The sequence below is a fragment of the Musca domestica genome, unplaced genomic scaffold (assembly GCF_030504385.1).
Source record: "Musca domestica strain aabys unplaced genomic scaffold, Musca_domestica.polishedcontigs.V.1.1 31, whole genome shotgun sequence".
Classification (NCBI taxonomy): Eukaryota; Metazoa; Arthropoda; class Insecta; order Diptera; family Muscidae; genus Musca; species Musca domestica.
Genome location: NW_026712309.1, coordinates 8,291,610 through 8,319,401, shown reverse-complemented (window position 1 = coordinate 8,319,401; position 27,792 = coordinate 8,291,610). Strand labels below are relative to the sequence as shown.

The window sequence follows — 27,792 nt, the reverse complement described above, 5'->3', positions numbered from 1 at the left end:
CGGACGGACATACATAGCTAGATCGACTCAGCTCGGCGAGCTAGGAAGATCCATATATACTTTTCTATGTGGGAAACCAATATTTCGAGGTGTTACATAATTTTTGGCCCAATCAAACTTATAATACCCCCAACACATAGTGTTGTATGGTATAAATATACAAATATAAGTAATAATAAGCAAAAAAGCAACTAAGTTCGACCGGACCGAACTTTTAATAACCTCCACCATTTGGAAGGAACTTTTAAAAATTTCAGAGCACAAAAAAAATCCGTCGAAAAATATCGCTATTCGGGGCTATACGAAGACGTGGTCCTGCATAAGTAATTTTTGTCATAGGCTGTAGTACCAATTCCGTATTTAAAATACGAAATTTGAAACGATTCCGGTTAATAATGTCGCTAATATCATCCAAATACCGAATATCGTAAGACATCGTTATATGGAGACTATACAAAGACGTGGACCCATTACGAACTTTAAATGCGAGATTTGAAACAATTCCGCTAAAAAATGTCGCTAAAATAATCAAAATTCTGAATATTGGAAGATACCGTTATATCAGGGCCATACGAAAACTTGGACCGACATGCCCATTTACGAACGTTTCCCTCCTACTTTCAAAATACACATGTGTGCAAAATTTTAGCCTTTATCTCAATTCGTTTGAAAGATGGAGTGATTACAACAGACAGACAGACATCGCTAAATCGACTTAAAATTTTAAGTGATCGAGAATATATGTAGTTTGGAGGTTCTAACATGAGTATTTCGAAGAATTACAAACGGAATGACAAATTTAATATACCCTTGACAGTATGGTGGAGGGTATAAGAACAGATGAGTGTTGCATTCAACTCAACAGCCTCAACAATAAGAAAACAATTAATGAACGCTCAATAAAATAGAAATAAAAGATTAGAATCTTATAACCCAACAAAATTATATATCAAATGGTTACAAAATTCTGCTTTAACAGCACAAAAAAACTTTCACAAACTAATAATTTTGTACAAGATGATGGCTTCATTTTTTAACCAAACATAATTCCAGCTTCGAGAGCACAATTATTTAGAGGCTACTCCATCCACCAATTTTTTTCTTAGAATTTTTGACTAACCTCTTTAAAAACAATCCACATGAAAATATGAAACAGTTCTAAAATTAATTTTTTTAATGTTAAAAAAAAGATGTTTGTAAAGACTTCCCACAAGGACGAGGGATCTGTTTTATTGGTTCTAAATTACAGGAAATTTGTTGTTGGCGGTAAATGCAACAACTACACAACACCGAAACTAAATGAACGCAACAAGTATACGAAATTATACTTAGACACACAAGACACGACGAAAAGAAAAACTTTTGGCATTATTTAATTGTTTATTTTGCCAGTCGACAGATTTATTAATTTTAAAAGGTTTGTTGGTTGCGACGTAAGATCAAGTCGATGCTTTCTTAGAACTTCGCACTTAGTGATGAGTCCTCTTCGATTACCGCACCTTAGAGGTCGAGGTCGATAAACTCCTCATCGATCTCCTGGGTCTCTATTGGGGTGGATCGTACGGTGGGCCTGCTTGGTCTCCGAGTATAGAGATTTGTTCGAGCCTCGACAATGTTGGTAGAGGGAATGAAAATTCATAACTAATGCATTTTAGCCAGCCAGTACTAAATAAAAAATAACAATTATTTGTAAATGTACTATTTATTTTAACTTATTTTTAATTTCTTTTTCTGTGTTTTTTTTTTTTCAGAGACCTACAGGGGAACAATATAACTGTGATTTTCGAGTCCGATTTTCAAAGATTAACAAAACTCAGAATACTGTGAGTATGATGTTATGCTACAACTCCCTTAAATTCTAAAGTGATTTCTACTTTTCGATTACAGTCAACTGACAGACAACCAAATTCATACCATTGAGAAAGGCTCCCTACAGGATCTAATTTCCCTCGAGAGATTGTAAGTGTCGGTCCTTGATCACTAGCATGTTTGAGTTGGTCGCGTGTGTACGGAATCAAAGTGAATCTGTACACATGCACATGCATTCTTGTATTACATATTTTTGAAGCTTTCCATCGATCTTAAAATATGAATGAAACTTGTTTGTTCTTAGATTAATTATTCAGTATTTCATTACTTACCTGTCTGTAGTGGAGTTATTTTATTATTGATTTGGTAACATTTTCAATTAGAATGCAATTGATTTAATTGTTTTTACGTTTTGTTTATTTTTATATTATTTGTGTTTACTTTCGATTATCTGCACGCAACTCTTCACATCTTTACGCATTTTTACGACTGCAGACGCCTTAATAACAATCGACTAAAGGCAATACCTGATAACTTTGTCACAAGTTCAGCGAGTCTTTTGCGATTGTAAGTAGTTTTTTATGCCATGATCACTTTGCAAAAGCACGATTGGAAATGTCGGAAACTTGTATGGGGCTTTACAACAGACGAGCGAGTCAGGCCACCGGAGTTTCTCGGGGTCCTGGCAGTCAATGCGCATACATGTTGTTAGCTACGCTACAAGTTCTCGACTCCAAACTTTGTTCGAGTGCTTGGTGAATGGTTTTAGATTTTATTGCCTTGCCCTCTAAATGCAGTGCATTCCGAGAGCGTGCGATCATTTTTCCCACAACTAATAAAAGTACTTTTGTCTATTTTTGTAAAGGGATGTGTCGAATAATGCGATTACAACTGTAGGTCGCAGAGTTTTCAAAGGGGCGCAATCTTTACGTAGCCTCCAGTTGGACAATAATCAGATCACATGCTTGGATGAACATGCGTTCAAAGGGTTGGCCGATCTGGAAATTCTGTAAGTACAAAAACAAAAGTTTTTGCTTAAAAATTTACTAATATGTCGCATTTACTATTACCTGCAGCACACTCAACAACAACAATTTAACTTCATTGCCACACAATATATTCAATGGACTGAATCGATTGCGAGCTCTGCGGCTATCGGATAACCCGTTCTCCTGTGATTGTCATTTGTCGTGGTTGTCGCGATTTCTCCGCAATGCCCCCCGACTCGCGCCATATACCCGCTGTCAATCGCCCTCACAACTTAAGGGACAAAATGTTGCCGATTTGCATGACCAGGAGTTCAAGTGTTCAGGTAAAAAGAAAACGCCTGCAAACATATATCATCATATGATACTGGCCTTGCTTATTTTACATGGTTTTGCATTTTAAACTCAGATGTTCGTGAGATGTTCTCAAATTTGCAATGCTAAAACTAATTAAAAAAGAAAACGGGCTATAACGACTTCTTACTTGTTTTGATAACATTTGTAAGAAGTGGGTCTGACTTCAAAAAACAGCATGGCAGAATAGTAGAGATAACCTCGTACATCCATATGTTTATAATTGTTTCACAACTATACTTTTTTGTCTATTTAAAATTTCAACACAATTTTAAAAGATAAGCGTATTTGCAATTGTTTTTGACAAGGCCAGTTACAAAAATAATTCAATAATTGTTCCAAAACAAGGCAGTGACAATTTGCTTTTTTCTAGGTCTAACTGAACATGCACCGCTAGAATGTGGCTTAGAGAATAGTTGTCCCCATCCTTGCAGATGCGCCGATGGCATTGTTGACTGTCGCGAAAAGAGCTTAACTGCGGTCCCTGCTACACTGCCAGAAGATACCACAGAATTGTAAGTTCACGTAACATAAGAATCAGCCGACTCAATGTAAAATTAGGATGGTTCACTGATATTAAAACATATAATTTTTTACCTTTTTATTTTGTGGAATTATCATTGTTCTATGTTGATACCATGGTACAATGAATGAATGAAGAAGTACGAAATTGCAACTGACCAATCCTAATTTTTGAATTTGTATTCCTTATTCTGTCAAATTTATATGTGCTTGCGTGCTCTTTTTAATTGTATTTTTTCAGGCGTCTTGAGCAAAATTTCATTACCGAACTTCCTCCGAAGGCGTTTGCGAATTTCCGACGTTTAAGGCGAATCGATTTGTCTAACAATAACATTTCAAGAATAGCCCACGATGCACTCAGTGGTCTAAGAGCACTAACCACACTGTAAGTATTTATAATAAATGTGTATTTATAAAACATAATCACTAGTGGGACTAGCGTTGATAATTTTTTGAGGATGTGTTTTATTAAGATTCCTATTAAGATTTTAAAACATCATTTTACAGTCACTCCCGCTGGAAAACGCGAATTCGAATATGTAGTAATTGCTTTTTAAAATGTTTTTCCAATGATTTTAGAAAAATCCTTCAAATATTTTTTTAAGAAGGCACAAAGCACCTTTATCGCACCTGTCGTGGATTTTGTAAGAAAAATATCTTTATGAAACAGTTTTTTAAATAAGACTTTTCAAGGACCAATGGGAACGCAATTGCGAATTAAAAAAATATTGTTCGAAACGTAAGGATAACAGTCGTGGATATTTTTAGATTTTTTAATAAAACTTTTTCAAGGAACACTTGGACCACAATTGCGAATAAAACCAGTAAAGAAAGTCTTAAAGTCGGGCGGGGCCGACTTTATGATACCCCACACCACTTTGCTAATTAAGTAGAGCTCCACATAACAATTAAAAGTTTTTATGGGAGAATTCAATCATACACGCTATGATTATAATTAAATTTAAAGTTCAAAGGACTAAATATGCCGAAGCATTTGTATCTTTTAAATTCGGAATTTTATTGCCCATTTGGTGCACAATTAATTTGAAATAATAAAGATATATATGGGAGCTATATCCAAATATGAACCGATCTCGATAAAATTTGGCAAAGATATTTCTGAGCTGTATTTTATATATTTCCCTGAATATCGTTGTTACGGAGTGCATACTACGGTTGTGGGTAACAAATATAACAAATCGGATGAATAATATATATGGAAGCTATAGCTATATCTGAACCGATCTTCACCAAATTTGGCATACTAGCTTCTTAACTCAATTCGGTCGCATGTGCTAAATTGCATCCCATTTGGACAAATATTAGACGTTTGGTGCACAATAAAAAGTAAATCGGACGAAGTTATATATGCGAGCTTTATCCAAATCTGAACCGATCTTGATAAAATTTAGCAAATGTATTTCTGAGATGTTTTTGATATATTTCCCCAAATATTGTTGTTACAGAGTGCATATTACGGCGGCGGTGGACAAAAATAACAAATCGGATGAACAATATATATGGGAGCTATAGCTATATCTGGACCGATTTCGATCAAATTTGGCATACATATTTTCGGGCATAATTTGGGGGTATGTGCAAAATTCCATACAATTAGGGCTGATATTACACGTTTGGTGCACAATAAAAGGCAAATCGGACGAAGATATATATAGCTATATCTAAATTTTTACCGATTATCTCCAATTTCAATAGGGTTCGTCCTTGGGCCAAACAAAAGATCTTTACAAAATTTTATCTGGATCGGGCAATAAATGCGATCTGTACTTTGTTTACAAAAATACATGGACAGACGGACGGACGGACATGCATAAATCGACTCAGAATGTGATTCTATGCAGATCATCAAAAGGAACTATGGGTCTATCTCGTTTCCTCCTGCCTGTTACAAACAAATGCACAAAGACATAATACCCTTACCACTTTGTGGTGTAGGGTATAATTACCACTTTGTGGTGTAGGGTATAAAAATTACGATACATAAGGGTAACAATCGTAGATATTTTAAGAAGAATTTTCCAAGGACATTTAGGGCAGCAATCGTGGTTTTTTTATTATCGAACGTTCCCAATGCCACTTTTTCCCATCGTGGTGGAAAATTAGTAGGCATTGAAATACCAGCTACAGAAAATATTTCATCAGCCGGTGAAACAAATCTATTGTTGTACGACGACATCATACAAAGAATTGAAGTCTAGACACATTCTACTTATAGGTTCACCCAAAGAGTAATTAGTTCGGTGAAAATCAGTATTTAAAATTTGGTAATACCTGCTTAATCTGAATGAGATATTAATTCTGAAAGTAGAAATAAGAGAGTCCGAAGGCACGTTACCATTTAAGATTTTATACGCCATTATGGTATTGAACATAATACGCCTGATTTTTAATGTAGGTAATATAATTAATTTTAGTCTGCCAATATATGGCAAAAAAAGCAGAAATTATTTTGGCAAAGATTCAATGTTATTGGAGTAGATGGCATAATTAGAATCCCATACGACTGAAGCATATTCTTGTATAGGCCGAACAAGTGATACAAATAATTGCTTGGTAATATACGGGTCAGAGAATTCTTTGGCCCACCGTTTTATGAATCCTAAAACACCATTAGTGTTATTAACCATTGATATAATATGATTATTAAAAGATAATTTAGGATCCCGTTAATATTATATTCAGTTGATAAAGGAGTAGATCGTGAAAAGCACATATGTTTACATTTTTTAAAATTTAGGTCCATGAAATGTTGATAGCACCATGAAAACAAGTTATTGAGGTCATATTGCAATAAATCTGACTGTTCACTGGACTTGTGTTTTAAAAATATCATACATAATAATCTGCATACATCAGATACTGGGAATATTTTATTGAAGTCGGCAAATCGTTTTAAGAGAAAAAGAACCGGTCCAAGATGACTTCCTTGAGGAACACACGATGATATTTTAAAAGAGCTAGATTGACAATCCTCAAATAAAACTAATTGTGTCCTATACATCAAATATCCGTAGCAGTCGTAATTTTTGGATTTTAAAAAGTATTTTTGGAAGACTTTTAGTACTTTAAGACAGCCATGGACCTTAGGGACAGCAGTCGTGATTTTTTAAGAAGCACTTTCCATGGACTTTTTGCACAGCAGTTGCGAATTTTTTAAGTAAAATTGTTCAAGGATATTCACTATATCGGACTTATTTAAATGTTTTCTGAAAAAATGTCCGTACTGTGAAATAGCTCCTTGTGTGGAAGAAGTCTTTCACTGAAAAGCCTTAATGATCTAATTAGATCTAATTTGATGTGCATATTATTTCACCATTTCAATACTAATTATTCCGGGAGAAGTGTCAATGAACGAACGATGTTTCAAAGAATTTTCTTAATTGCGAATACTATTTCCGCAGTTCAACAGATACACAAGTGACAGATGAACATAACTATCGACATATTTAAGGGGTCAGTGGTCAGAAACGGAATAGTGGATGGAATAAAGAAAGTAGTTTTCTAATATTAGATTAAAATACATATTTATTTTATTAACATTTGTATTGTTTTAGTATATGACTACCTGGGTCAATATAATATTTATATACGAAATTTGACTTAGCATGTAGAGAATTTTTCTTTCAATCAAAAACAGGCATTATTTAGTATTCGAAAAGATTCGCTTTGCATACTGCATATGATGAATGCAATGATGTAAAGTGTTTCCAACAGTGTCCCACAAACACGCGAAGAGGAATAACTAACAAGTAACAAGTTAAAAAGCAGTAAGTTCGGCCGGGCCGAACATTGAATACCATCCATCATTTGGAACGAATTTGGAAATTTTCAAAAAATAAAATCATTAAAATCATAAAAAGATCATCAAAATATCGTATATAGGGAGGCACCGTTATATCGGAGCTGTGCGAAGACCTGGACCAGCATAGACAATTTTCTGTCACAGGCTATAGCATCCCTTACTAACGTCAAATACGATATCTCAAACAATTTCGGTGGGTATTGTACCTAAACTCGTCAAAATACAGAATATAGGAGGTACTGATATATGGGGCCTATACGAAGACCTGAATCTGCATTGGCAATTTTCTGTCACAGACTGTAGTTCCCATTACGAACTCTAAATACGTAATTTGAAACAATTCCGGTGAATAATTACGCTAAAATAATCAAAATACCGAATTTTGGGAGGTACCGTTATATGGGGACATGGACCTGCACAGACAATTTTCTGCCTTATGCTGTAGTATTCAATACGAACTTCAAATACCAAATTTAAAACAATTCCGGTGAATAATGTCGCTAAAATCATCACAATACCGAATATCGGGAGGTACCGTTATATGGGGGAAATACGAAGACGTTGACCCGTACAGATAATTTTCTGTCATAGGCTGAAGTATCCATTTCGAACTTAAAATGCCAAAGTTGAAACAATTCCGGTGAAAAAACTTCAGGATGTCATATTCGAGCTAGTTTAATTTTTGGCTGCGAAATCGGGTGGAGATTGCATTAAAAGTCTTCAAAATAACATAAAATGGGCGATACCGTTATATTAGTGCTGCACCAAAACGACCAACTACATACTCATTTTCTTGCTACAGAAGTTTTTGTCAATATCGAGATTCAAATACCAATTTTTAAACAATTTTGTTGATGATATGCCCTTAATCACTCTTTGCCTGCCAACTGAGAATGTACAAATATGTTAAAAATTTTAGCCTACTTTCTCAATTTGTTCGAAAGATATCGTGAACGAACGAACATCACTAAATCGACTTAGAAGAATATAAATACTTTGTAGGGTCTAACATGAGTATATGGAGAAGGTACAAACGGAATGAATGGATTAATATACTCTCCAACGTATGGCGGAGGACATAAAGTGCAGCATTTATGGTGTATATCTGCTCCCACCCCACAACACTTATGAATATGATGTGCAAAAAACTACACATATATCCGTGTGTGTATGTTATGCATATCGGATTGTTTGTGAGCACATGTGCATGGTTGAAACCAGTTTGAGTGGTTGCGCGGATTCACTTCTACTTCGAATGCAGAGTGTTCATCTGCAAATGACAAACGATATTTTTCACCGTTCAATGATATGTTTTTCATGTTTTCTTTTATTGTATTCTTATTTCTCTTTCCAGTGTCTTGTATGGCAATAAAATAAAGGATTTACCCTCGGGCGTTTTTAAAGGACTCTCATCACTTCAGCTGCTGCTATTAAATGCCAATGAGATTTCATGTATACGCAAGGATGCTTTTCGCGACTTGCATAGCCTTAGCTTACTATCCCTGTACGACAACAACATCCAGACGCTAGCAAATGGGACTTTTGATGCCATGAAGAGCATTCAGACATTGTAAGTATTTTGTTTTCAAGACACGGGTGCATCCCCTATGCATCTGTTGGACGTGAATGTGCAAATATGTATGTTAATCCTCTGTTTTTGTCACATTTACAAAAGTACTCCTACGAATTATAGTCATTGAACAGACATTCTAGTTAATGTGCGTTTATTGTTGAGATGTTTCGTGATAAAGTGAATACCCAAATGTCAATAGCACTGTTATAATTCTAGAGTCACGTGTTGATCTTTCTCCATCACATAGATGATTGTTCAAAATTCCAGTATACTAGGGCCCAAAACAAGAGCAATAGTATAAATAAAATATCATATATTTTTGCTTTCGATACAATAAACATTGCAAAAATACTTATCCAGTTAAATATTTCTACTCAGTGCCAAAATTAAATAAAAATATTTTGATAATATACACGTTTACCTGTGTTACCCAAAATTCAACGTAGCGTATACAAATATTCAACTTCCCCACTATGGCAAAATGATTTGTATGGACATATTACCCAAATACCCATATCTTAGAATCTACCAACTAAAAACGTTGTAAAAATTTATACCTTTTTAAAATTTTCCAATTGTAATTTTTTTCCAATTACAAAAGTTTACATTGTTCAGTTATTATTGTTGAAGTTGTCAAATTTTGTTCAACTTGAAATTTTTACGCCCGACGTTCGTATAAATATATGTGTTTTATATGTGTGTGGTGAAATACGTCGAATTTTAGGTAACGCTGTAAATAAGAATTTGAGAAACATTTGTTACATTTTTCTTCCATCGGCAAAAAAACTTTTAACCGCAAGAAAAGACTAAGGCCTGAATTCGGTCCCTGAGTGTCTTTGTGAAATTGGTTCAAGGCTTATTTTAAAGGCGACACGGTAAGGCCAGCTGTTCTCTTCTTCTGTTACGGTTGAACCATTATATTTTTATTGAAAATGTTTTTTTGGTATGTACTAATTAATTTATAGACAACGAAAAGTTAGTTTTTTATGCACGCTTTCGCATAGGCAACATGCTGATTCACTCAGTCGACCTACTCGAATTCGAAAACATTTCATCGTTTTTCAGGATTTTCAGTTGATTATTTTCGTATATTTCGATGTCATCACGTAATTTTCACTTTTTTTTATTATTTAACAAATTTGTACTAACTCTTTTTGTTTGATTGTTTTAACATTTTGGAATTGAGTGACTTTAATATGTTCACTCACACACCTGAAACGACATAGACGACAACTGCTGATCCGATTTTTTGATCCGATTTCATAGTCTAATTTTCATTTGTCTATGATCGAAAAACATTTTGTAATATTTTGTACAAAATATTGGGTTATCGTGCATACCTATTTTAATTAAATCTTCTCCTGGGTCATGTTAAATTATAGAGCCCTATTTGGCTAATCAATAATGGAAACCCTAATACAAATATTAAGTGCGCATCGTCGAGTTGTAGGCACGGTATATTGGGATTTTATGTATGACACTACGTGAAATAAACAATCTATTGCTCTTTTTACACACATTCGCTTTTTTGTTGAAAATAAACCATAAACCTCCTCCCAAACAACACTTGCAAATCTACTTAAAGAACATCATCTTATCGTTCACCCACAGGCATCTGGCAAAGAATCCTTTTATTTGCGATTGTAATCTAAGATGGTTGGCCGACTACTTGCACAAAAACCCAATTGAAACAAGTGGTGCTCGGTGTGAATCGCCCAAGCGCATGCATCGTCGACGTATTGAGACATTGCGGGAGGAAAAATTCAAGTGTGAGTTGTTTTGTTTTTGTTTACTCCAATTCAAGCATCGCCGTACATGTATCCTTATGTTACATGCATATGCATCGTTACTTATGTGTGATCAACGTAATACAATTTGCTGTTGCTTGTTCTTTTTTCTTTGGTGTTTAGGTTCTTGGGATGAGATGCGAATGAAACTCTCTGGAGAGTGTCGTCTGGACACAGATTGCCCCGCACAGTGTCAGTGTGACGGCTCAATTGTGGATTGCTCCGGTCGAGGTCTTAAGGAAATACCACGTGACATACCTTTGCACACCACCGAACTGTAATAATTCAAATCCATTTCAAATATTGCTTGTGGAAACGCGTGAGCTAATAATCGTTTAATATTTGCCTATTAGGTTGCTGAATGACAATGATTTGGGACGAATAACATCGGACGGTTTATTTGGCCGCTTGCCCCATTTGGTGAAATTGGATCTGAGACGAAACAAAATCAATAGCATAGATGCGAACGCATTTGAAGGTGCCTCCCACATACAGGATCTGCAATTAGCCGAAAATAAAATTAAAGAAGTCTCCAACAAAATGTTTTTGGGTCTCCATCAGCTAAAATCTTTGTAAGTAGCGGTGTTGCAAACAATTAGTCCCATTACGTGACTACTAATGTATCAATTATTGAATTTTCTTTCCATTCCCCACCCTGCAAACGGTCTACTGTTACTTGAATTCTCAACAGGAATCTGTACGACAATCAAATTTCTTGTGTAATGCCGGGATCCTTTGAGTTTCTAACATCACTTTCGTCCCTGTAAGTATACCAGCCACTTAAATGTCATTGCTATATGTATGTGTACGATGTACGTATGAATGCATGTATGTATCCACGAGCATACATACATACAGACGAAAGTAATTATGTTTTGTGCTAGTTTATACTTTTACGTGTTTAACATCACTTTGAATTTGGCGAGAAGGCGAGCGAGAAGATTCTCTTAATTGCATTTAAAATGTCTGTTTTTGTGTGGACGTTTGCGAGCAAATGTTTTGTGTGTATGTTCTCCTTAATTGCAGCTACTTATACGTGTGTTCTGATCGAATTAAATTGGGGTTAATGGTTTCGATTGTTACATGTGATTTTAAAAAACGACCTCCTGTGCATAAAAATAGAGTCCAGCTACCCCAAAAGTACACACTGCTACAATATCGAAATTGCTAACTTTAACAGGCTTCCATCAACGAATAAAGTTCGGAAAGTTGCCCACACGTATATGTACATACATTTCTGTATAAAATCATGCATCGATTTTAATTGTATTTTGATGGGTCTAATGTTGCTTTTTACTTGCCTTTTGTTTGTAACAAAAACTTTCTTTCCCCCCACATTGCTCTTTCGTCATTATCATCTTCCGCAGCATACACAACAGAAACTAACTTCATAGCATCATTTCTCCTAGCGGCACTGTGCTTAAGTGGTTATAAGTAGTTTCATATATGTGTATGCATGTCTCCATGGGGTATCTGTTTTTTGTATCGGTACGAGACGGCGATAACTTCAACTTTATATGTTGGGCTTGACACAACGTTACTTGTTCGATGATTTAATTAATTGAAATTAAGTTCAATAAAGGCAAGACATCAAGAGGGCTCTCTATATATTGCGGACCACTCTGTTTCCCATTAGAATCGACGCACAAAAAGCATTACATTCTTTCGCAGAAAATAAAGTCAATATAAGATTTCGTGTCAACGATGTCCTTAGCGCGCAATTTTCAAAAGACTGATATGACACCACAACAATTGACAAATATGAAAATGGGCTACTGAAGCCAGGCAAAGATGCCAGCAAAAGTGATTCATACAGGCCGATATCACATTTGTCACCAGTGGCAAAGACGCTTGATGCTCTACTCCTCCTCAGCATAAGACAGTGTTTCCAAGTAGCTGGTCATCAACACGGATTCCGAAAATCACATATCACAACAACAGCTATACACGCCATTTCCACACGTGTCGGCAAAGGACTCAACCAGAACAGGCCTTGTGACAGAACAGTTATGGTGGCACTTGATTTATCAAAAGCCTTTGAGGCCAAGTTTGAAACGTTTCAGAAATTCAGAAACAAGAAATCGAGTTTCCGTAGAGTAAAGCACGGAGTTTCCCAAGGTGGGGTGATATCTCCGGAACTGTTTAACCTCTACCTTTCTGACATTCCAAGTCCTCCACACGGCATAGAGATAATAATGTACGCATATGATTGTACGTACGCTCGTGGCGTCCGGACCCATCATAGATGACATATGCGATTGGTTAAATGCTTACATAGTTGATTTAACCGATTTTTACACTGTGAAGGATATGAAGATATCCGCCACACATTTCACCACATGGACTGCGGAGATGAGGTTATCTTTGAATGTGCCGGTCAATGAAGTTGTAATTCCGACCACCAACTAACCCAAAGTCTTAGGGGTCACATTCGATAGGAGCAAGGTTCTCAAGCCTCTGCCCGGCACTACTTGGGTAGCTGATAAGGAAACTTTGTTGACCTCTTACAACGCGATATACCGGCAGTGGAAAAATATTCCGTTCTGCCAGAATGCCGCCCATAGAACCGCATCAGGGTGCCTCCTCATGGCACCTGTCGACACCTACAAGAGGAGGCGAAGGTCTTATCGGTGCGACAGCATAATAAAATGCTGTCAATGCAATACCTGCTTGGGTGTTACCGACAGAGCCATCCGAATCACCATATGGTGAATAGGCAACCTCCGCTCAGGTATAAAAGAGACTCTAGATCAAAAGGTCTATCAAACGGGACTGAATAGTATTCACTCTAACGCGGTCTCAGAAGTTATGGAAGGATATAGAGTGAATGCTGTAATAGGAGACCACCCCCTCCCATCACAGCTGAGCGGCCCCGACAAACCCGAGTAGTTTTGGCTCAATTAAGATCCGGATGGTACAGCCGCCTCAATTCCTATTGGGCCCGGATTGACAGCAGATGTTCTGCATCTGTCCAGCATGTGGCACAGGCCCACATGAAACGCTACACCCATTTCGCTGCCCAGCCAAACCAACTCACCTTACACCAGTCTCGTTGTGGACCCAACCTGTACCAGATCGAGAGGAGTCAGATCGAACACAGCAGTATGAGCTGCTGCAACAACAAATATGAAAGTAAAGCAAGCAAGAAGGCTATAATATAGTTAAATGTAGTTTTACAGCTTTTAAAATGGTAGCTGTGGTATTTAACTTTGTTGTTCCCTGATTGCATAATTGCATCAATATTACAGTAGAAGTAACAAACGTCTCATTTCTTCGGTCAAATACGAACAATTTGGAACTTTGCGTTCAAATTAGGATATAACTTTCAAATTTTATAGTTAACATTCACAAAATGAGTAAAATTTTCTCTAATAGAATTTGGGCACATAAGACCGAATTCCAAAATGAAAAGTGTACTATTTAATAGTGTTAGATATGTGTATATACATATACATACTCTTCATCTTTTTGATTTTTAAAAATAATTTTATTATCTAAAACGTTTCCACTAAAACGCTGCTGATTTTTGCTTTTTGCCCCCTGCTTGTAACGGTAGAAGATTCTTTTTTTCGCGATTGGCGGGTGGTGATACCGCTTTTGTCGTGACTTTCAAAATTTTCCGATTCGTTTGAACGAAGCAGATGCAAGTTAAGTTCGTTTAACTTGAAAAAAAATATATATCCGTCAAATATTTTAATTTAAGCACGAACTCTTTGTCCCGTAGATGTTCAATTATATATTCGGGAGTTTCTTGATACTTCATGCACATTTTCTTGCCATATATGTCGAACAAACATAAGGCATGCCGTGAACGTCATAAGATTCATCAAGTTGTATAGTGCAGAATTTACTATCAATTACTCCTCGTAACATTTCATCTTCTGTCCACAAAGAAGAATCTAATCCGTCCCAAATTTCGGGGCCCACTCAATATTTTCTCGCGACCCACTAGCGAACCCACCAATACTTTAGGAAAGACTGGTCTATAGACAGGTCAAGTTAAAGAAATAAATCGGTCCACGGTCAACGGAGTTATTTGAAATTTGGGGCTTGAAGTACGTAATTAATATTACTGACAGAAATCGGTATAGTTAGTCCACATTTACGTATATGTTCATTATTTTCGATATAATGGAATTTGATGTGTGAAAGTCTCTATAAGTTTTAATGCCTCTGACACCAAACGTATAATATCAGCCCAAATAGTATGTTCGGTTCAGATATAGCTATAGCTCCCATATATATTTTTCATCCGATTTATTATTTTTGCCCTCCGCAGCCGTAATATGCACTCTGTAACAACGATATTTGGGGAAATATATAAAATAGAACTTAGAAATACTTTTACTAAAGTTTATCGAGGTCGGTTCAGATTTGGATATAGCTCCCATATATATCGTTATCCGATTTCAAGTTAATTGTGCATCAAATGGGCAATACAAGCCCGAATTGAAAAGATATCAATGCTTCGGCATATTTAGTCCTTTGAACTTTAAATTATAATTATAATCATAGCTTGTTTGATTTAATTCTCCCAAAGTGGTGTAGGGTATTATAAAGTCGTTGAACTGATCTTAATATATCCTGCCAATACAAGTACAATGTTTTTGACAATGAACAATGTTTTACAGCAACCTTGCATCCAATCCATTTAACTGCAATTGTCATTTGGCATGGTTCTCCGATTGGCTGCGGAAAAAAGCTCTGAATGGAGGCGCTGCTCGCTGTGCTGCACCGCCGAAGGTTCGTGATGTGCAAATACAAGAATTACCCCACCACGAGTTTAAATGTACGTCGGACAATAATGATGGCTGCTTGGGAGATGATTATTGTCCACCAATGTGCACATGCACTGGCACTGTTGTACGCTGTTCTCGAAACAACCTAACAGAAATTCCTCGTGGAATACCAAGTGAAACAACTGAACTCTACCTGGAATCCAATGACATTTCCATGATACATAGTGATCGCATTCGTCACTTAAAGTCTCTTTCACGTCTGTAAGTAATAGCTTTATTTGCTTTAGTCTCCAGAAAATTAACTACTTCTTCCATTTCATTCTTTAGCGATTTGAGTAACAATAAAATTAATATACTGTCGGACTACACGTTTGCAAATTTAACGAAACTTTCTACGTTGTAAGTATATCCAAAGACATACGTAGAAAATTTTCATGAAAAATATTTGAGTTTATATACGAGAAGAGAGAGGAGTCTCCGCTGTACTACACACTCTTAAATGTCTCATAAAATTTTTCTTTGTGTGATTCCAGCAAGAACTGGAACTATGTCATAGTCACTTTATTAAAATTGTCGTTAATTTTAGAATAATATCATTCAACAATTTGCAATGTCTCCAAAGGCATGCACTTGCTGGCTTAAATAATTTGAGGGTACTTTCTTTGCATGGAAATCAAATATCAATGATGCCGGAGGGTTCATTCGAAGACTTAAAATCATTAACACACATGTAAGTATCGAGAGATATCTATGTACTTTAACAGCTTTTTGATGATATTTGTTCTTAGAGCCCTAGGGAGCAACCCCTTGTATTGCGATTGCTCATTAAAATGGTTCGCCGATTGGGTGAAATTGGACTATATTGAACCTGGTATTGCGAGCTGTTCGGAACCTGAACATATGAAAGATAAGCTGATCCTTTCTACTCCATCGCACAGTTTTGTATGCAAGGGCAAAGTGAGTAACAGTATACTGGCCAAGTGTGACGCTTGCTTTACATATCCCTGCCAGAATAAGGCCAAATGTGTGTCCTTGCCAGAGCGGGACTATCAGTGTCTCTGTCAACCTGGTTACCACGGAAAACACTGTGAATTTATGATCGATGCGTGTTATGGAAACCCCTGTCGAAATAATGCAACATGTACTGTACTGGAGGAGGGTCGATTCAGTTGCCAGTGTGCTCCCGGATATACTGGTGCGCGTTGCGAAACCAATATCGATGATTGCCTAGGTGAAATTAAGTGTCAAAACAACGCCTCTTGCGTTGATGGAATTGAGTCGTACACATGTGAATGCCAACCTGGATTTACCGGTAAGTGCAGTTTAAGTCAAATAACTATTACGCTTTGTCGAAACTAAACTTAATTTTTTTTAACTTTTTAGGTGAATATTGTGATACGAAAATTGAGTTCTGCAGTCCGGAATTCAATCCATGTGCTAATGGGGCCAAATGTCAAGACCACTTCACTCACTACACGTGCGAATGCATGCCAGGCTTCCACGGAATAAATTGTACAGACAACATAGACGATTGTCAGAATCACATATGTCAAAACGGAGGAACTTGTGTGGATGGCATCAACGATTATGTCTGTATGTGTCCCGACGACTTCACTGGAAAGTATTGTGAAGGACACAATATGGTATCCATGATGTATCCACAGACGTCTCCGTGTCAAAATCATGAGTGCAAGCATGGGGTTTGTTTCCAACCAAATCCATCCGGCTCAGATTACTTATGTAAGTGTCATCCAGGCTACACCGGCAAATGGTGCGAATACTTGACGAGTATAAGTTTCGTGCACAACAACTCATTCGTTGAAATGGAACCCTTACGCACAAAGCCTGACGCCAATGTGACGATTGTTTTCAGTACTTCGGAACAAAATGGCATCCTTATGTACGACGGCCAAGATGCACATTGGGCTGTGGAACTTTTTAACGGCAGAATTCGGGTTAGTTACGACGTAGGTAATTATCCAGTATCGACAATGTACAGTTTTGAAATGGTAGCTGACAGTAAGTACCATTCAGTCGAGCTGTTGTCTATCAAAAAGAACTTTACGTTAAGGGTGGATCGTGGTTTAGCAAGATCGATTATAAATGAAGGCCAAAATGAGTATTTAAAACTCACAACACCCCTGTATTTGGGAGGATTACCCCCAGATCCTGCCCAACAAGCCTATAAAAATTGGCAGCTACGCAATCTCACAAGTTTCAAAGGTTGCATGCGTGAAGTCTGGATTAATCACAAGCTTGTAGATTTTGAAAATGCGGCACGCCAACAAAAAATTACACCTGGTTGTGCCTTGTTGGAAGGAGAGAATGTCGAAGATGATGAGCAAGACTTCATGGACGAAACTCCGCACATAAGCAAAGAAGTAAGCTGCCTTCATATATTTGTAATATTAATTAATAATGTTTAATCTTCTAAAGGTTGATCCGTGTGAAAATAACAAGTGCCGAAGAGGGAGTCGCTGCGTACCGAATTCCAGCTCACGAGACGGCTACCAATGCAAGTGCAAACACGGCCAAAAAGGGCGTTATTGTGATCAAGGTGAGGGCACCACCACAGAGCCCCCAACAAATACTGGTATTAATCATTCATTCATCATAAATACCATTACTAACAGCACGTTTCCATGGTATTCGAATCAACTAGTTCACACGACACTATTCATCATTCACGGCAACATTTTGAAACGAATCATATTTAATACGCCTTGAAACAAGGCCAATAGCTGGTCGGACGAGTAGGCTACCTTTGATAAACACTTGACAATAAATTTATTCTTTTTTTCACTGTTGTGATTTGACTTTATTTATATTTCAAATTAGAATTATGTGTATTACTTATTATCAAAATACACAAGATCCAGAACTTCAAGCAATTAATTAAACCATGAAAATCTTCAAAAACTTTAAAATTATCCCAATATAATATTTACTAGTTCCAAACGTTGTGATTATTATTCTATTATTTTTTATTTTTTCTATTTATTTATTTTTTGTAATGCAGAAGTTCACACAATATGTTTTTTGTTACAAAATTTTTGCATTATTTGTGAAAACTAATTTATTTTTTCGTTTGCATGTATATACGCCGTTCAATACTCATTCATGCTTTTAATTTTCCATGTTGTAAAATTTCATTTTTTACATTTTCAAATGTCACAACAAAAATGTACTTATTTGTTAGGCATGGATCCTTTTTATCATTGTTCAAAGAGTGATTTGAGTTGAACAATGCTAAATCTTATGGTACAATACTACTCAAATACAACCCTAAGGTTATGTCCGCTTTCTGTCAGAATTATTGAATTATTAATTATTGAATGCAATAAGTTTTTCTCAATTATTTAATATTTTTAGATGAATGAAATATCTGCATTTTCTTTGAAATAGTTGATCTCTTAAATATTTCAATTCTATGGTAAAATAAATCCAAACGCACCCGCAGTGTGCGTTTTTTTTCTAATCATTGTTTTTGCTATTCAAAAGAATAAACAAATGTTTTCATGACTTTACCTTTTTGATTCCAACATGGCTCCACCATACCATTTTATTATACCATGGAAAAAACTAGTTGCTTCATCAATAAATTTCGTCTGATCAGCTATTTATTCCATAATTAAGGGCCGAACAACGAATTGCTAGCGGTAGATTGCAAGTACCATGAAACGGCACGTAATAAAAATTTTATTTTCAATTGATTTTATCCACATTTTCGTATTTGTCGCATCTTAAAACTTCTTTCATTCTTACTTAAAAACCGATTCTTCAACCAATTTTTGTCATTATTTGCAGTCACGTCGACATGTCGCAAGGAACAAGTGAGGGAGTATTACACAGAAAATGATTGCAGGTCTAGACAGCCCCTGAAATACGCCAAATGCGTTGGAGGCTGCGGCAATCAATGTTGTGCTGCGAAAATCGTACGAAGACGCAAGGTAAGTCTTATCACGTCGCTATGAACGATAACATACATAAAAAGTTTATAACATTATATAAATGCATTTATATATTTTTTCTCAGGTGCGCATGGTGTGCAGCAACAATAGGAAGTATATTAAAAATCTCGACATCGTAAGAAAGTGCGGGTGCACGAAGAAGTGCTACTGACTGAAAGATGCGACTACCCATATAAACAACAGCAGCTTAGATAAAAATTTCACCATTTTAAATAGTAATAATAATAGTAGTAATTATAATAGTAGTAGTAATAGTTTTAGAGATAGAAATTATACTTTAGGGGATAGCTTTAAGGTCACAGAAACCATATTTAATGAATATGTTAAACGAAGAATTGGGGAAACATTTAAAGAACAGGAGGATGACAGCAATAGTTCTAGTATAAGCGGCGAGGATCGTGAAGCAGAGTTGGATGAAGACGACGACTATATGAGCGAATATGAGACTGAAGACGTGACTAACGATTATACGGGAGAAATGCAATTAAATCCGAGTACTGACTTCTATGATGACGATGAGGAAGACGACGATGGACTTTATGACAAGGACGACGACAGAGATTTGAGCGAGGATGACAAAGATGGGGGACCCGAATTGTTGCCCGAGGCTAAGGGTCTGATTCAGTCATCCACAAACTTGGATGAGGAGGAAGAAGACATGGGATATGATGAGGACGACGAACGTATTGCCATTGCCGTAGAACGGCCTAAGGAAGCGCGTTCCCGTTCAAATATAGACCACGAACAAGGATTTGTGAATGAAGAAGGCAGTGGTAACTTCGGCAGATTATCCAAAAACACACACAAAGACAAACAAACGGACATGTTTAGATTTGACTACATAAACAAGTACCGGCGAAAACAACAAAAGTTGATTGGTGACCATACAAGTGGTGACGAAGGGGAGGATGACTTGCGAGAAAGCAGCGGCAATTTTGCTAACGATGATGAAGATAATGATGACGACAGCGATGACGACGAAGACAGCGATGGGTTCTTTAATTCGAAACGAAAGTCAAATAGCCGTTACTTCCGCAAAAATACAAACGATGCCATTAAAATAATTTCCACGCCGTTGGGAAAAGTTGGCATCGTATACCAGCAGACACCAACAAATGGCGAAGACAAGGAAGTAGAAAATAACGAAAAGAAGTCCACATCTTTTACAGATTTTGACGCCCTGTCGCCCGATCCGGAGAGCAGTCATCGTTTGGCGTCCTCTCATCCGAAAATTACACCTGTCTTAACACCCGATGGCAAGGTTGCCCTGCTTTATCGCGGAGACTCCGAAAATTCCAAATATGAACCGATACGAAACCTTACAACCCACAAATTTAACAAGAACTCCGAGCATAATTCCGAAAAGAAAACAAACAGCGGGGTTGATAGTAGCAGTGACGAATATGATGACTCAGAACAGTCTTCAGATGTAGATGATGATGAAGAACTTAGATTTGGCTCAGCGAATGACCATTCAAACAAAAATTCGCAAACATCTAAAACCAGTGCAAAAGAGGAACAAGCTGCAATTCTACCAGCACCAGAAACGGCTCCTACAACGGGGTCGTTCATAATACGACCAACAGACTCCGTTCTGCCCATGATCAACCGACCGTTGTCCGAGGTACTTGGCATTAAAAAGAACCAGTTCAAACAGTTCCGTGTTAAGGATATTTCCTCCTCCTCGTCCACAGAACAAACACTCCAGCCCATTCACAGCCTTAATGTCGAAAACTCTGATTCCACTACTCTACATTTTCTGACCAAAGTAAATCTAGCCGATTATCCAACGTCATCGCGATCGAGAAACTTCGATTTCGATTTCAGTCGAGACAATACGATGTTAGACGAACGAACCCGTCACCGCGAACAAGAAGCCAAATCGCAACTCAATACAAATCTAATGAGTACTAATGCAATGGAAAACAACAACCAAGGTTCCCAAATAGCCAACGAAGACATTTTATCGAAGACTGAGGTGGTCAATCTTGCAATCATACCACACTTTGACGAAGAGCTAGAACGCCTGCAGAGACTGCGTGAATACGAAGAACGTCGTCATCATCGACAACGACATCGGCAAAAGCAAAACGATGAAGATCTATCCGGCATACATTGCATCATGCAGGCCATGATGGGTATTGCTGCCATTTCCACAGTTTTCGGCATGCTGGGAACGTTCTTCAAGCAACGCATCCTTGACCAGTTGCGTCTTATGCACTGGTAGTACAACAAGGGTATTCGATTGTTTATCCCCCTGCAATTGAATACCCCGTCGAACTTGTTCTTCTTGCCACTGTCGTTGTTATCCTTATTCTAACTCCTTCCTAATGCCTACCTTTAGAGGACTTGACTTCAAAGCGCATACAAACAAATACATATTTCTTTATAATCCGCAATAAATAACAAATGAATACATATTAACATGTATGATCCCATATGTGAATGTCTGTATCCACTTGTTTATATCCTAATGAATTCAAACATATAAAACACTAACATAAAAAACACTAACTACATACTTCATAATTAACATCGAAACTTTTATTATTTATACAAATATAACCTCATAATAATCAGTTGCAACTGACATATAAAGATCTAATCCCTTCATGCACATACATTCTATACTAACTATATATAAAGAACATATTTTACTTACTACATACATGCATACATACTTATCTTTGTACGACGCTCATATGAGACAAATTAATAATAATGTGTCAGCTACCCAGGCAGAACAGAACAAAAGCACTTATGCACATACGAAAATACACTGGAGCTCACCTCAGCACATACATAGCAAAGCCATCAATGACAACGAAATCTAATTCAATTCATCTTTAATATTCATTCCGAGAGTCAATTCCAAGCATACTTTTCACTTGTTCTCTTTGAAACCTTGCTAACTACGATGCAGTGACAACTGCGTACATACCTGACCAAACAAACGTTCGGACGGAAAGCCATACCAGAACATGTAAACGTATCCTCAAATCAACAGCCTGTAATACATGTAAATCAAAGAAGTCAAAGAATCACTAAATTTGAATTTAAAAATCCCGGAAGACATAAAGTTTCGCCGTTTTAAAAGCCGCTAGCGGCATCAGATATGTACCTAGGACCCAACAACTAACAACCACTTGTAATGCGGAACAAACTTAAAACGCATGATGTCAAACGCACCTCCAATTACTCTTTCAACGACACCGACCGACAGACGAACGACTGCCAGATCCCCTCGATCCCCTCAGAGAATTCGGTAGCAGGGGCTGTCGTAGCCCCTATACCGAAAAAAGTGAAAATATTTATTTGTATTTTTAATGTATACAAACTATGATGTATTTATAATGTAAGAGTTTTACTATTATTAACGAATTTTTCAACAAATCGTTGCAAAAGAACCTAGATTAATCAAAGAAACTTCAAAAACAAAGCTCAATGGTGAACTTAAGAAAGAATTTTAAATTGAATGGAACATTTAAACGAACTGACATCTAAGCTGGGTAGTCGCATGTAAAAATATTAAATTAAAGGAAAAAACAAAATTCCATAAAAAGATATTTATTTCAAATAATAACATTAAGTAACTATAATAAATATATACATATATAAATATAGATATACACAACACACACCACACTACGTAGTTCAATAAGTTAGACTAAATAAACGACAAGTAAATAAAATTAAAACATGGGAAAACAAACAAATACTAGCCCTTGAAATATGTACATTAGACGAGCAAACTACCAACACACATACGTATGTATGTTCACCAAACACAATAAATGCTATGATACAATCCAGCCAACCAAACTGTACAAGTTTTTCCGACTTTAGACCGTGAGTTCAAAGCAAATTACGAGCTCGGCTTCTGGTGTCTGTCCGAAGTTTATATTTGGAGGTTGACGTCCAAACTCTCGAATCTAATTGGGAAGTAATATCGTATGGACTTGTGATTTGTTCGTTGAATTCTGAAGTGATCTTGCACAACATAAGGATATTTTTCATGATTCACACATATGTTGTGTTCCTGTTTTTTATGGTAGAAGAATATAGTTTAAAAAAAAATGTTAAAGTGTTTTGTCAAAAATAAGTAGATTTTTATATGTTTTCTTATACGACGCAAATGGGAGGTTGTAATGATATGTATTTTTCAACAATTTTTACAAATTTCAATAATTTTTCATTCAAGAAAGAGAGAGAACTGATTTGTCCAGAAAGTACGGGAACGAAAATCAGTAAAACTGTCTAATGTCTAGATATCAATCCTTCAAATTTAACTTTATTCTATAAGTTTTACTAGGTTTTCGTGTACGGGAACGGATTCCAAGTAAAAAATTGTACTATAATATATGCAGTGTCTAAAACACAACCATACTTTTAAATGTCTTCTAAAAGAACAACAAATCCAGAGTGCAAGAACACCTTCAAAAAAAAGAAGCTTTAAATCACAAGTAAACATATAAAATTGTCTTAAAAGAGAGCAAAATGTCAGAAAAACAAAATTATTCTACCGTACAGATTTCAGATAGCAATCTGCCGGACTCGTTCGGACTATGTGCAGACCTATCAGACGACCGACATTTGGTTTGATGGAGTTGAAGGTCTATTTATACGCATACGTTTGCAAAAACATATTTGAAATTATTGTTTGTTTTTCCAGCCTCTCCTTTTCATAATGTATTCTGCAATTAACACCGTATTCAAATGGTTAAACGAGAAAAAAAATGTACCACTAAATGCAGACATATACATTTACTCACCACAAACATAATAAACTTTCAAATATACATATTGTTTTCCAATTATTTTTCAATCCTAATCTATTGTATGTATTTAAAACTAACTAAATATTAATATTTCAACGTATATCTATCGAATAACAAACGAAATAATTTATCGAATGTGTCGAAACAAAAAAACATCGTCAAAACGCAAATAAATACATTCACATGTAAATCAAATCGTTTTATTTTCTTTCAAGGCAATGAGGGTTATTTCAGAGGATTTGTTAAAGGGCCTTTTTGGATATGCAACATTGTCCTGCAACTTTGTAACTGTTGATTTGTGCTTCATTGTTGCATATTACGAACACATGTTGTAAATGGAAAACATTCAAATGTGTTTACGATGGATAGGAGACATGATTATAATCCAACTCGAAGCTAAATAACGATTATAGGTGCAGATACACAAAAAAAATAAAAGAACAATCAGAACAAGGGAGCGTAGGGTAACGTTTGCAACCCATTTGTTCTGTATTTTCTCCAAATACAAAACGAAACAAAGCCGATATTAACGGCCTATTTTTATACCCTACACCACATAGTGGTAAGGGTATTATGTCTTTGTGCATTTGGTTGTAACATGGAGAAGGAAGCGAGATAGACCCATAGTTAATTTTGAGGATCTCCATATATATCTTCGTTCGATTTGCCTTTTATTGTGCACCAAACGTGTAATATCAGCCCGAATAGTATGGAATTTTGCATATGCAACCAAATTAGGCCTGAAAATAAGTGTGCAAAATTTGATAGAAATCGGTTCATATATAGCTATAGCTCCCATATATATTGCTCACCGATTTGTTATTTTTGTCCTCCGCAGCCGTAATATGCACTGTAACAACAATATTTGGGTAAATATATCAAATGCAGCTCAGAAATACCTTTGCAAAATTTTATCAAGATCGGTTCAGATTTAGATATAGCTCCCATATATAATTTCGTCCGATTTACCTTTTATTGTACACCAAACGTCTAATATTTGCCCAAATGGTGTAGAGTGTAGAAGAAGAAGTGTAGAAGCTAGTATGCCAAATTTGGTGAAGATCGGTTCAGATATTAGTATAGCTCCCATATAAATTGGGATAATTGTGCATATATGTATATATCGCCACCAGTGTATATATGGTGGCCAAAACTAAAGCAACTGAAATTACAAGGAGAATGAATGCCCCGTAACTTTTTCAAAAATTAAGAAATGAGAAAGTTTTTCTTGTTTTAAATTAGGTACTTTATTCACTTTTTAAAAAGCTAAAATATAAAACCAAAATTCATTTTTATATAAAAAATAATGTTTGGTAAAGTCAATTAACCGGATTTTGGCTTGGACAAAACAAAAGCAACTCTGTTGTACATTCATATAACCGCTGCAATTTCAGTTGTTTTTACTGTGATATTTATCGCAAATTATCAGTGACTATCAAAACAACATATCACAGAGAAACAACATATCCGAGAAATATTTCATAAATATTTATGTGATTTCATAATTATTTCTGTATACTAAATCGGTTTTTTGAAACTGGATCAGTAGTAACAGTCTATAACGGATGAAGGCCGTGATCTCGTAGTGATCCACAAATTGTGAGAGAAATAAAAAACAACTATTTAAGAGTTCAACTGGATTGATGAGAGAGCAATCATTGGATATAAGCTCGAGATCAGTGCGTAGACGAGTAGTGGCAGCTGGTCTGCGTGCCCGTAAGACATCAAAAAACCATTTATATCTGAAAAAATCAAAAAGGCTTTCGGAAACGATAATATTAAGTGGAATCAAGCTCAATGGAAAAAACAATAGTTGTGTTCCAGAACCTGCAAATTAGTACAATTAGCACTAATTCTGCTACAACGCGTTCCCGTACTCCAAAAACTAGCAAAACTTGCAGCTCTCTCGAGAAAAAAATGGCGCTGAGTGGTGCACATTTCTGCTTGTTTTAGCTACATGAATTTGGCCGAGCAGAAATGTGCATATTGTAAATTTGACATTTAATTGGCAGGGCTAACAAGGTTGAAAAATGTATTGATACATTTCAATAAAGAAAATGATCAACTTGAAAACTAAAGGAAAAACTAATATTTGTCGTGCAAAAAACAAAAAGAGAAAATATGGAGCAACTGATGTATTCACTTTTGGATGATTCCAGCAGTGAAGAGGACTGGCTGAATGAGGAATCAGATTATTAATTATTATTATAAATTATTAATTTTAACTTATCCTCTTCAATACTCATTTTTTAAATGTTGGCGCTCTTTTCTCTAAGGTTTCACCAGTCCGATTTAGGCTGTTTACTTTCGGAATTTTGAATTTTGACATTTTATCACATTTCTGCTAATTTTCCGTTCCCTTATTTTTTGAGTAAACCTAAATGAGAATGACATTTCGAACTGTTCTCTCTTCTGCTAGTTTTACTACTAAAAAAGTTCTATTATTTCTGGGATGAGTCTACGTTTAATATTAAAGGCTCAGACGTGAAAAATATTAGTTGCGGGAGTCAAAAATTCATGTTTTGTTATGGCCGGCACAATCACCCGACCTAAACTCCTTAGAAAACCTTTGGAGTATCGTAGATAGGAAGATCAAGAGAGATTCGGAAATAAATAAGCACAACATTTTCTAAAGAATTCGGGGTGCCTGGGAAAGCACACCCAAGGATCAAATAGAGCGTGTTATAGATTCAATGCCTCGTAGGTGTGCAGCTGCTCTCAAAAATAATGGTTATGCTATCGACTACTAGCCAAAATTTAATTATTTTAAAATAAAAAATCAAAAGTTGCTTTAGTTTTGACCAAGCAAAAATTGGGTCACTTTAGTTTTCCACATATTATTTTTCGTTCAAAATTATTTTTTGTATTTTTATTTTTAGTTCCTTAAAAGTGAATGAAACCCCTCATGTAAAACGGGAAAAATAATAACGATTTGTTTATTTTTCTAAAAGTGTATATATATATATATATATATATATATATATATATATATATATATATATATATATATATATATATAAGTAGGCGCGGTCCTCAGCCCCTAAATAAGTACTTAGGGTTGGATGGAAAGCCAACAGCATCTCGTGTAATAATTCTCAACCCGATATCTTGATTTATATATATGTATATATATATATATATATATATATATATATATATATATATATATATATATATATATATACATATATATAAATCATATATATATATATATATATATATATATATATATATATATATATATATATATATATATACATATTGTTTTTTTTTGAATTCTAATATGATGTGTAGGTTTTTTTTGGGTAATATAAAGCCACAACGGATAAAACTGTTATTTATAGATTTTATGTATTTATTCGTAATACCCAATCAATACAATTTTATCCGTTGTTGCTTTATACGAAAATTCTAGAATCGGGAAAAATCGACAATTTTTCAATGGAATCG

The 27,792-nt window shown here is 35.8% G+C and overlaps 1 protein-coding gene across 1 annotated transcript in view; it reads left to right on the top strand.

Moving 5' to 3' along the window:
- LOC101896782 (protein slit) overlaps positions 1–24,537 on the top strand; it is an 87,099-nt gene extending 62,562 nt beyond the window's left edge. The window contains 20 exon segments of the mRNA XM_059125070.1: positions 1,752–1,823; positions 1,888–1,959; positions 2,305–2,376; positions 2,675–2,818; positions 2,886–3,121; positions 3,523–3,664; positions 3,913–4,056; positions 8,849–9,064; positions 10,679–10,836; positions 10,978–11,131; positions 11,208–11,426; positions 11,546–11,617; positions 15,486–15,854; positions 15,921–15,992; positions 16,180–16,323; positions 16,382–16,905; positions 16,977–17,974; positions 18,030–18,186; positions 19,401–19,543; positions 19,629–24,537. Coding sequence (XP_058981053.1) covers positions 1,752–1,823; positions 1,888–1,959; positions 2,305–2,376; positions 2,675–2,818; positions 2,886–3,121; positions 3,523–3,664; positions 3,913–4,056; positions 8,849–9,064; positions 10,679–10,836; positions 10,978–11,131; positions 11,208–11,426; positions 11,546–11,617; positions 15,486–15,854; positions 15,921–15,992; positions 16,180–16,323; positions 16,382–16,905; positions 16,977–17,974; positions 18,030–18,186; positions 19,401–19,543; positions 19,629–21,791 — 6,271 coding nt within the window. The 3' untranslated portion in view covers positions 21,792–24,537.
- Positions 24,538–27,792: the final 3,255 nt, after the last annotated feature.